General features: G+C 41.5%; 1 protein-coding gene across 1 annotated transcript in view; it reads right to left on the bottom strand.

The window, feature by feature from the left end:
• egfem1 (EGF-like and EMI domain containing 1) overlaps nt 1-12,661 on the bottom strand; it is a gene marked incomplete at its 5' end in the record, with an annotated part of 60,431 nt that overhangs the window by 28,318 nt on the left and 19,452 nt on the right. The window contains 2 exon segments of the mRNA XM_029255492.1: nt 955-1,077; nt 3,688-3,810. Coding sequence (XP_029111325.1) covers nt 955-1,077; nt 3,688-3,810 — 246 coding nt within the window.

Genomic DNA, 12,661 nt, shown 5'->3' with positions numbered 1-12,661 from the left:
CTTACGCTGCTAGATACACTACTTACAATGGGTTACTCATCCATACATCAGTGAAACACACTCTCTCTGTGTCATTCACACACTATGGGGGAACCTGAACAGCATGTCTTTGGACTGTGGGAGGAAACTGGAGCACCCGGAGGAAACCCACGCAGACATGGGGAGAACATGCAAACTCCACACAAACTAGCATGTACATTAAGCTATTTACAATTATTTTACCCATTTATACAGCTGGGAATTTTTCTGGGTAAATGGTAGATGGGTAAGGGGGGTGCGGTGGTGCAGTGGGTTGGACCGGGTCCTGCTCTCCAGTGGGTCTGGGGTTCGAGTCCCGCTTGGGGTGCCTTGCGACAGACTGGCGTCCCGTCCTGGGTGTGTCCCCTCCCCCTCCAGCCTTACACCCTGAGTTGCCGGGTTAGGCTCCGGTTCCCTGCGACCCCGTATGGGACAAGCGGTTCAGAAAGTGTGTGTGTGTGTGTGTGTGTGGTAGATGGGTAAATGATTGTAGGGAGTTGAGTCTAATGTACGGAGAACTGCAAGATGCTTTGGATAAGGGTATTAGATATATACTACATAATAATCACTGCAGGTCAATTTTTTGGTAAAAGTGTCTGTTAAATGAATAAGTGTAAATGATATTGGCACACCACTACACCACATGGGAACCAGTAGTGTGGTCCTGGGTAGCTCATTCAATCTTCAAAGTATCCTGTCTACACATCCACCCTGTCCTTAGAAAGATATACTGACTACCACCATAACCCTAACTATACTGGGCATAATGGCTCCACAGCCAACATAGCCTTGGGCAAATCTTTGGCAAAGGTACACCATGTACAACACACCAAGATTTGTGTGTATAGCAGTGTTATATTAGACTGCTTTTCCTTAAGAATTTGCGAAGAAAGCCTGGAGTTGTAAAAGTAACTAACCCAGCATTGTGTAACTTACCAATACAGGTTCGTCCATCGCTGTGTAGACGGAATCCCTCGCTGCATTCACAGTAGAAGGAACCTGCACTATTGACACAGGTCTGCTGACAGCCGCCGTTTAGCTCCACACACTCATCCACATCTACAAGAGAGGGACAGAGCACAGGGAAGGTCTCATCATGTGCTTACCCCAACACCTCATTCTCTCATAAAGTATATTTTTCATGTATTTGACACTTTATGCTAAGATCATGTATTTATATGTATCTACAGCACATACATACAGACACCCTTCTACTTATGTAAATTTGACTTACGTAAATGCAGATTAATGTAAAAAATTCCCTGCATACACTTTATTTACAGATAGCACTTTCATTTTACACAAAACATCTGAAATATGTTAAGCGCGAGTCGGCATAGCCAGACAAGGCAGGAAGCTGCATCTTCCCAGTTCCCGCGTGTTTTGAGCCATGAACGCATCTCCTCTCCTTAGTGTAGTGCTTTTTTTGCATATTTTTGACACATTTCATTATTCACAATGCCTGGTGGTGCACTTGAAGGAAAATGAGAAGCGTCTCGCAAGCGTAGAGCAATCAATTTGGGGATGAAATTGAAAATAATTAGGAAGTATGAAGGTGGACAAACACAATCGTTCATAGCAGGGGAACCAGGTTTAGCTGTATCGACTATAAATACGATAGTGAAGGATGCTGCACGTATAAAAGAGCACGTGAAAGGAACAGCTAGTATGAAAACAACAATAATAATGAAGAAACGTCAAGGTGCAATAACTGAGGCCGTAACAATTTGTTGAGGCCGTATGCCCCAAACAGGGATGAAATAAGAGAGAGAAAGATGTCACATATTTCTACAGCACTATATCCGCACTTTGTTGTGGACAACAAAGTTGATCTAAGTCTAAAAATCTGCTCATCCAAGCTGCTAAAAATGAGAAAACAAGAATGCTGTTTCAATCAGCTCTTAACACATCTCCAGAGAAAGGAAGCATGTTGCAGAGAAAGTATACCTTAACATACCCAAAAGGAACAAGAAAGAAAGTAACACATCTGGAGGAAAAATCTCAGAGCAGGTCTGTTTTCTGCACATTTTCATGATGTCCAAACCAGTGGGAGAAGCTATTCTGGTAAAAGATACAATTCAGTTCCCAGCTACTCAGTCCTATATTCCTTGGACAATGAAGATGGTCTTTTACAAGGTAAATTATAATCTAATTTAATTTAATTTAATTTCTAATTTCATAATGATGCTGAATGTTTAGAGGGCTACAATGAGCTCTGCAAAAATGGATATCATTAAATGACCAAACACATTAAGGACATTAAGGTATGTCTTACTTTTTATAACTGAAGCCATGGATTCTTATCTTAGCAGAATGCAAGTAATGTCTATTCAGCAATTTATAAGGAAAAAGCTGTGCCTGCAAAAAGAGGCGAAACTAAAAAAACAGCACGCGGCATGCTTCGGGTGCCAGGAAACTTCACTGGCGCAGAATCTTTCCCACATTTTTCCCTCTGGTACAGCAGCTGAAGATTTCAATCAGCACCAAAAACTTTAAACACTGTCATTTACCTCAAACGTTTTGGTGTTTACTCTCTCTGCCTGGTGCTGCATGACTGGCCCTCCAGATAACTGCTTTGGTTTGCAGTTCTATGATCATGTATAACCACAGGTTTATTTTTCTCCCTTTAAAGTAGCCTCCTGAGAACAAGTACACAATGCTCCATGTCTCACGCGTGGTTTGGCTACAAGAAAATCTGAAATAGTAAAACTAAAATAATCCTACCAATCAGTTTCAGTCCTGTTACTGTGATACTTGAAGAGATGAATCCACTTTAAGAATATTTTATCAGCATAAGACTAGATTATTTCATTAAATGATCAGAGAATTCTTTTTTCCATTAATTTTTTATGGCATAATGTCTCGAATGAGGCATTGAATATATCAAAAGTTTTAGTGGCTAATGTATTCTGGTTTTGTATGGATTTCAAACAAATCTGGATGTAGTACCTTCTCAAAAGTGATCTAGTAATTCCCCCCACAACCATTTTCCCGCTAAGAAAAGCTACCACAGGAACTGCAGGGAGTAGGCGTTCGGTGCATTAGTGCACATCGAGACACCAAATGAACCTGGTCTTGGACAGGTCATGTGTAATTGTCTCATGGGCTGCACATCTCTGCATTTTACCTCCTTCTCTCAGGTCATTCCGTTCCTGTTTCCAGAAGTATATCTCATACCACACATATAAAAAGACCATGTGCTTCACCATCAGATATTTGCACTGAAAAAAAAAAGTTATTGAAGGACAAAAGCACTTTATTGACACTAAGGTGACAGCTCCTTCTCGAAAATGCTCCTTCTTTCTGGAAGCCATACCATGTCTCTAATTGTGTTTACTGCTTACATCTATTTTTTTTTTAAGTTTGACAAGACTCTTTTTTCTGGATCAGAAGCCTCTTCAAGCTTGTTACCCTGTGCTCTGCTCTACAACAGGTATTCGAACATATCCCCCATGGTGCTACTGGTACAAGCTGGAGGGGCGACCCAAATTATTATGCTATGACTAAAAACATCTGAAAATGTCCTCAATATCTTACAGGTATATGTCACAATAAAACTTCACATATCTGCACTCATGCTACACATTACTGATTTTTACTGATGTGGTCATTTTACGTGAAAAGGCTTCAGATTGTTCACTCTCCGTGCTGCCATGGACACATTCTTACCTTTGCAGGTCCTTCCACCCAGGCTGAGACTGTGGCCCTGAGGACACTTGCAGTAGAAGCTCCCAATGGTGTTACAGCACTGACCCTCACATCCCCCATTGTCAGCTGCGCACTCATTGACATCTGCACGGAAAGGACAGTTAGGTCTTTGCGCATACCTTTAAAGGACATGAGCAAATGCTTCATGTGAAAAGTGCTCTTGCCTGCATCTTTCACCACGTTTTGCAGCGGCTTAAGCTGTAGAAGCTGATTCACGCAAACGTTTTTATTCCTGGATTCTCATCTTTAACATTTTGTACTCTTCTCTCTAAGACTATATCTGTGTTTAGAGACTCGTTCCATAGTCATGGAGGAAAATTATGTGCCTTTAAAAAGTTGGTTTCTATTTTCCACAAGAGCCAGTGTTCTCCTTGTGAGTGGAGATTTTCAAATTGTCTCAGCGAAAGGAAGAGAAACTATAAAACAGGTCCAGTAATTCTGCGATATGCACTAACATAAAGATGTGAAGTAGAGAAGAGATGATGATCTGGATGCTACAAGCATGGAAGGTCACACTGAGCATCCCAGGACCTCGATCTCTGAAACTGAAGTGTTCCATATATCCCAAAAATCATATTAATAACAGATACCTATCACTACAGCAATGCCTCAGACTTGATACAGCAGCTTTCTAGGGAAGCCCTGCAGCCTATTTGAGTTCCTGCAAAACTCATGAACCAAAATTTTGAGCCAGTGCTGAACTACATCCTAAATTTTAAACCCAGGAATCTTCATATCCACACGTATAACATTATTTTCCTGAACCACTTGTCCCATACGGGGTTGCGGGGAACCGGAGCCTACCCGGCAACACAGGGCGTAGGGGACACACCCAGGACGGGACGCCAGTCCACCGCAAGGCACCCCAAGCAGGGCTTGAACCCCAGACCCACTAGAAAGCAGGACCCGGTCCAACCCACTGCGCCACTGCACCACCACACCACCGTGCCCCCCCCCTTGTATAACATTATAATAAAATAAAATATTACCCCTGACCCTTTGTTATGAAACCAGATACAATGGCTGTTCAGGTGTCTATGCTGCACGCAGAGGCATTCAGTGGTGAATAAGGTCATTTACTGGGCGTTGTGTCTATGGGCTACTTGTATTAGGTGGCATATGTGAAAGAACATAGCTGAAGATCAGGGACACGGGAGTAGGCCTGCTCTACCACACTGAGGACACAAAGACAGCTGTCGTCACCCAGCGGTGTACTGAGCTGCTATCACCAATTGCTATAAAATTTTAGACTCAACGAAGGTACATTTATTAATGCGATACCCTAAACAATTTTTTATTTCACAGACATTACAGGGATTCTGCAACATTTCTTTCTAACTTTGGAGGTCAAATATTTTACTGATTTTAATGAAAATTGTTTCTTTAGCCCCATCCTGGGCGTATCCCCTCCCCCTCCAGCCTTGTGCCCTGTGTTCCCGGGTTAGGCTCCTGTTTGCCCCAATCGGGAGCAGTGGCTTCAGCCAGTGTGTGCGTGCGTGCGTGCGTGCGTGCGTGCGTGTGTGTGTGTGTTTCTTTAGCATTAAAATCTTTTATAAAAAAATCTGTTAACGCTGAGGTACACTGAGAAGTGGCAGTCTGTGAGTCCAGTTCTAAACACTGCTTCTCACACACCAAACTGTTGCATTAATACATTTCCTGTGCTCTCCCAGAGACATTATTTTCTAGGGGAAGAAACAAAGGGGAAAAAATAAAAGAAACCCATCGGGTTCTTGAAACAGAGTTAGGCAAGCAGCCAAAAGACATAAATGTAACCCTTCAGATTTATGGCTATGTAATACCCTTCCAGCTGCAAAAATTTCCTTGCCCCCAGAAGCAACAATATAACACAGAAGCTGACATTCTTAGAACAGGAATATTTGGTCAATGATACCATGTTTTGCGCAAAAATTACTATTGTTTATTTATTCTGAAGCCAGAACTACAGGGAAGCCATTTACAAATTCTTGGATTAATTGAAGATGTGCAATGCTGGCGGCACTGTTGAATAATACTGAGTCATTCCACAAAGCCTCAGAAACCAAGGATGGGTCGCCATGATATTGTATTCGCAGGCCTCACCCATGCTTGGTTTCCAGGGCTTTCAGGATCAATAGTTAGTTAGAACAGGGATTCACAGTACTCTGCTGTGGAATGTGCCTTTGGAGATGGCACTGCAAACAGGATCTGACATTAGTCTAACAACCACTGGGATCCATCCATCAATAGGCTCAAAGTGCTTCTTCATGAGCAGCTTCATAGTGGTCTGGAGTCTATCCTGGAAGCATAGGATACAGGGCAAAGTACACGCCAATGGCACACTAGTGTATCGCCGAGCAATCGTATACAGAAACACAAACACTCACACCATGGGCAATTTACAGTCACCATTTTTACCTAATACACATGTTTTTGGGCAGAGAACAGGGCCATTTGGCCTGGGTCTCGCCTCATAAGGATGCCTCACCTCAACAAGGAGGTATTACAGTGTAATACACAAACTAGTTGAGCAAAGCTAAAGCAAAAGAAAATTATATTGTCATGCATTCTACAAATCATTTTTTCCAGGTCTGGGGTTCAAGTCCTGCTCGGAGTGCCTTGCGACAGACTAGCGTCCCGTCCTGGGTGTGTCCCCTCCCTCTCCAGCCTTGCACCCTGTGTTGCTGGGTTAGGCTTCGGCTCACCGTGACCCCTCTTGGGACAAGCGGTTTCAGCCAGCATGTGTGTGTGTGTGCGTGTGTGTGTGTGTGTGTGTGTGTGTGTGTGAAGGGGTCTCAAAACATGAAATATTCCAGGTCTCACCTGAGTTGTCAGAGGGCCTGTATGCATATGGATCTTTGGAAATGGAAGACAAAATAAAACCAGAAATGAAGTTATTGTCAAGATGAAAGCTACTGCAACAGATAGGTCTGCAACAGAGGATCAGTTGACAAATCTGGAAGACCACACAGTGACCAACAATCTGGAATTTCACGCTCCACCAAGGTTATTCAGCAAACAGGAAATGACTAGCAGACAGATGGATGGATGCACGACTATAGATAGACTCCTCCGCAGTTGAAGAACTAGCGGTGGACAGAACATTGTGGAGGCATCGTGGTCTCAAAAATGTTGATGTTAACTTGAAGTAACACAGAATGCTAAAACAGCGTTAACACAGAACGCTGCTGCCTGAGTTGTGTTTGACTTGCCAAAGCATCCCCATGTATCTCCTCTACTCCTTTCTCTGCATTGGCTTCCTATAGCTGCCCGGATCAAATGTAAGACCCTGGTTATTCCCTACAAATGCATCAGTGGAACTGCACCCAGATATCTACAAGACTTGATTAACCTCTACACCTCAACCAGACAGTGAAATTCTTACACATCTGCTCGCTTGGTAGTCCCATGTACAAAAGGTAAAGTACAAAGGTTCTCCATCCATTCATCATCAACAACCGGTTGTTCCGAGTGGGGTTGCGGTGAGCCGGAATTTTACCCAGCAACACAGGATGCAGGGCAGAAGGGAGAGGAGACACACCAAGGACGGGACGCCAGTCCGTTGCTGGGCACCGCAAGCAAGGCTCGAACCCGAGGTCCATCACACAGCAGGCACCTACCGAACCCGCCATGATGAAGCTTCTCAGTTCTGGCTAATCTGTGGTGGAAAGACCTCCCCCTCTCACTCAGAACTACTGACTCTCTGTCCACATTTAAAAAAGGTCTTAAAACTCACCTCTTCCAGACTCACTTCACCCATGATCTCTTAAGTTCATTTAAGGTGTAAATGTTCATGTACTAGGGGGTGCAGTGGCGCAGTGGGTTGGACCACAGTCCTGCTCTCCCGTGGGTCTGGGGTTTGAGTCCCGCTTGGGGTGCCTTGCGACGGACTGGCGTCCCGTCCTGGGTGTGTCCCCTCCCCCTCCGGCCTTACGCCCTGTGTTACCGGGTAGGCTCCGGTTCCCTGCGACTCTGTATGGGACAAGCAGTTCTGAAAATGTTCATGTACTATAACTTTAAGATCATGCCCCGGATAAACCTTTACCAGCTACTCCTGTAATGTAATATAACGTAAATGCTTATATGTATCTCAAAACAAAAAAATATTACTAGGAAGATGATCGGGAATCGTTGCTATTCGGATAAAATTTTATCCAGCTACTAGTGTGATGAACATTAGTTCATATGGTGGAAAGAAACAAACTGCACTTAAGAATCATGTGTCTGCATCTACAGTATGTCTCTCTTTCTGCTAATGTAATGCACACATTGTATTTTCTGTGAGATGTACATCACTTTGGAGAATAGTGTCTTCTAAATGAATAATAAATATAACATCAACAACAACTATATCCTGAAACGCTACTTCAGAAGTGGTTTAAATACCTTGGCAGCATATATATATATATATATATATTTGCATACTGTACATATTTATATATAAAGATCCTTTAGTGACCTAAACTGAAATAGAAAAAGATAAGCAATGATGCAGCAATAAACTTTTACAACTTTTTCACAAATGTCCAAGTTGAACACTGGTTTTTCCAGCAAAAACAGGCAATTATACAGTGATTCCTCCAAGACCATTCATAGTCAGCTCCCAGTCCAACATCCTGCAACCTCAGTAACCTCTTCATATGGTCTGCTGAGCATGGATCAAAACCTAAAGGCATGATGGCAGGGTTGATAATAAAAACCTCTTTGCTGGTGCTCAGCTGTAACTCAAGAAAAGAGTCAAAGATGAAAATGAAATAAAATCACATTTTGGAGTTAATGAAAAGCTTACTGCCTTAAAGGTCCTGCATAATCATTTTGACTTTAATTGATGGTAATTTTGTCATTCAGTCTAAAGATTCTTTTTAAAAGAATTGTGCTGTTGGTTTCAGTACAGGAGATAACTTTCAGATAATTTCCTGAGCTTGTTAGAGTTGCTGTGTCGATCACAAATGCCTCTAAATTCACAATGGCAAAACTGAATTGAAGTTCTGAGAAATGGCTGGCAGTCTTCCAACATCTAAGACAAACCATCCAGGTACAGTGGTGCTTGAAAGTTTGTTAAATTTTTAGAATTTTCTTTATTTCTGCATGAATATGACCTAAAACATGATCAGATTTTCACACAAGTCCTAAAACTAGATCAAGAGAACCCAATTAAACAAATTAGAAAAAAAATTATACTTGCTTATTTATTGAGGAAAATGATTCATGGTTACATATCTCTGTTGTGCAAAAGTAAGTGAACCTTTCGGATTATCAGTTCATTTGAAGGGGAAAGGTCATATTTATGCAGAAATAGAGAGAATTCTAAAGGATTCACAAATTTTCGAGTACCGTTGTATTTAAAAACACATCATCACTCAGCTCTGAGACAATTTGGAAACACAGTTTAAAGGGGAATTATTAAGGTGCTGTTCACCGGTGGTACTGAGGAGGGCATGCCGCCATTGTGTGGGATCTCTAGCAATGCTTTCATTTGTCACTGTGGTCTTGGCTATGAATCACTGAAGCTCATTTGTGACATAGACCTAGTGCAAACTCTCATTTTCACATTTCCTCTTGCTGCACATCATTTACTGCATGATGAATTGTAGTGGGAATGTAACAGTATGTTTAGCCTACACTGTTAAATATTTTAGTTTCCAAGTTACATCATATTTGTTCTAATTATATTCTTTCCATGGCACCTTTCAGCTGCATAGTCTTAGTCTCTTCCATGGCAGGTAAAACCCTCTATGTTCTAAACACAAGGTTATGCACAGACACAGTATCTCTAGGAACATTATGGACAGAAAAAGTTGTGTTTATAATGAAAAAGAAAATGAATACCCTGCTCCTGTCATGTAAGATAAACAATTTTAGTCTTTCAACAACATGTGAAGGTGGTATGTATAATTTGACCTAAACAGAGATTTTATCACCTGTCCTTTTTCAGGTCTGCACTGAGAGCTGAATAAAAACATCACTCTTGCTTTAAGATTTTACCTGCTCGCTTAACGGTGCAAAGAACAAAAGTTGAGCCCACAGCTGTAAGGTTGACAGTAACTCTGGAGAACATCAAATCCTGACTTTTCTCCCCTGGCAGCTGCACATTGGGTGTTTATTCTTACAGAGCAAGAGCTCTCAGAACTTTTTTTGAGTCTTCTGAAGTCTGATCGATTCTATATCATTAAATTATGCGACTGTAATACTTGGGCAGGTTTTAGGTGAACTATTTTTGACTTCAGGCAAAAAAACTTACATAATGGAGAGCTGTAATGAACAGCCTAGAGTAGCAAAGAAGTTTCAGTCTCTGCTGAAGAGTTGTGTCTGGGAAAGATGTTATGGGTGAGCAGAGGTATTCAGGCCCCAGCATCCCTACCAGTATCAATCACTTTTTTTCTACAGGATGTCTTATCCCTGTTGGCTGTACTTAAAGTGTCACCCTGGAACATTCCTCAATTTGTATGTTATTCACATGCCTACAGAAACATGCTCCAGGCTGGTTTTACATGGTTTAAATTAACTGATCCCAGAGAAAGGCAAAGTCTCAATGCAAGCAAAATAGTCAGGTCCATTCAATCATGGCTGATCACTTTGGGAAGGAAAAAGCATTAGTACAGAAATGAGAATTCTGTGCATTTTGATGGGTTTGAAGTGTAACAAAGGTGTGAATAGGCCAAGATCAGTGAAGTTTGCTACAATCACATTTGACTAAAAGTTTTCTTCAAAGCTACTTACAATTATTTACCCATTTAAACAGCTGGGTAATTTTATTACAGCAATTTAGGGTAAGTACCTTGCTCGGAGGTATTACAGCAGAAGGCAGGATTGGATCCTACCACCTTTGAGTGCAAAGGCAGCTTTGCAAACCACAACACTACCAGCAGTAATGCCACTTACCCAAAAGGCCCCTCTCAAGAGATTAAATCTGTTAATGAAGTCTTTAGTAAGTATATGTAATGCATTTAGTACATTTACATTAAATTGGATATTCTGGTCTGCTTTGACTTTTCAGAGCCGGAAGTGCCAATTTTGCATTAATTGTATGTTCATTGGGTAAGTAAGAATCATTAGATCAGGAAAGACCTGGCCTTATCCAAGAAGAGATCCAAAATTGGTGAGATTTGTGTTCAGAGGATGAGAGAATATAGTGTTTTAAAAACTGCAAAATGGAGTGTAAAAAAAATAAAAAGGAAACTCAACAAAAGGACTACAAAACACACCTCCCAGGACGACCATACGCCATGTGGATCTCACACTAGGATCATTTCTATGAGCATCCCCAGGCTGTCAGTTATGTTCTTGACAATGGTCTGCCCATTTTCCAAAAGAAAGATGAAAGTGATTTGAGACCCCCAGAGGCATGTCTAAGAGAAACCTGGTGTCGATTTGCCCTTCTGTGTTGTAAGAAATTACACCTCTTAGTGACAGAGAACTTCCCTGTCGTATGGTAGTAATCTTGACCCTAAGGAGTTTCTTCCTATCCCACTAACAATGAGCAGCACATTCTTGTCAACCTGGGAAGTCAACCTGGGAATTGCTCTCCAATCAGGAGCACAGAATTTCACATCAGTCTATCAAAACATTACAAGCATCAACTCTTCTATTACGGGTCCCATAAAACAAAAAAATCACTGCAACGGCTTATTAAAACAATTACCCTTTTTCATACAACAGGCATTTCATTTTATAATCTAATCACATTTTTGCCAATTACATGGTAATTTTTAATCAACCATAGGTATTTTTTTCCATATTTTTATACAATATAATGGCAAACCACTTGTATCAGATGTTTTGGGACAGAGATACACATTTGTTATCTAAAACACACAAGGGTTTTGTCTCTCAGTGGTGTCAGTCTGGTTTTTTCACACTAGTGCAATGACTTCTAAATTACCCTAGTAGGACTGAGTGGATACTGTGGAGGTGTTCTATATCACGCAGAGAGGGACATAAGCCATCGTCTCTTCAGAAATTTGTAAGGAAACAGAGGGGATTCTGCATCATCAGCTGAGCTGGAACTGGTATCCCAAGGACACAACAGGGCTTGAATAATGAATACATCATTTAAACAGTCATGGTCCAGACTGAAAAAAGTATGTAAACCCCTAGGCCAATGACTTATCCAAAAGCTAAATGGAGTCCAGTATTCCAATCAACACAGGGGACGCAGAGGCCAAGCTGGTTAAGCTGGTGCTGCACAGCTCCTGAGCTGCATAGTAGGTGTGGTGTTTGAGTCCTGCTCAGGGAGTTTTGATTATACATGTTTCTCCCCATGTTTGCACGCCCCTGGTCATACTCAGAAGGAGGCACTGACAAACTACCTCTGTTCCATGCAAACCTCACAAGTGGTCGCTATGAGTCGGGGTCGACTCCATGGCATGTCCATCATCATTGTTTCAATGAATGAGACGAGACTGGAGGGGCCCTGCTCCATAAAAAGGCACACAACATTTAGTTGCTAACAAAGTCTGTTTTTCTCAAGAAAGATCTGTTTCTGTAAACCATGCTCCCATCAAAAAAAAAACATCAGAGGACTTTAAAAGAATTGTAGAGATACATAATTCAATACTAACAAGAAGTAAAATTGTTTGTAGGTTATCAGCTGAACCAGATTGTATTTGTCTATTATTCTGACTTAGGTGAAGATCAGACCACATTTTATGATTAATTCATGGAGAAATCTAGAAACCCACGGAGTTTTCTCTGCAAATGCATACAGTCACAGTAACAATGCATTGCCTATATCAGAAAAGACTATCCAGGTGTTGTGAAACCTATCTAGCCACTGTGGAACGCCTGAAATATTGGTCAGCGATAATCAACCACAACTTACTGTACATCTGGAGAATCTACAGCATTCTTATAATGCAACCATCTCAATAACATTTATTCTGTTTTGTTCTGTTCCTCCACAAATGGAATTTCTGCAAAGCTCATGCAAATATTAAAGGAGGTCCTGAAGGCCTCCAAG

This window comes from Scleropages formosus, chromosome 10, assembly GCF_900964775.1.
Source record: "Scleropages formosus chromosome 10, fSclFor1.1, whole genome shotgun sequence".
In the NCBI taxonomy this organism is placed as follows: Eukaryota; Metazoa; Chordata; class Actinopteri; order Osteoglossiformes; family Osteoglossidae; genus Scleropages; species Scleropages formosus.
The sequence above is the reverse complement of the archived record's forward strand: the minus strand, read 5'-3'. Positions and strand labels throughout refer to the sequence as shown.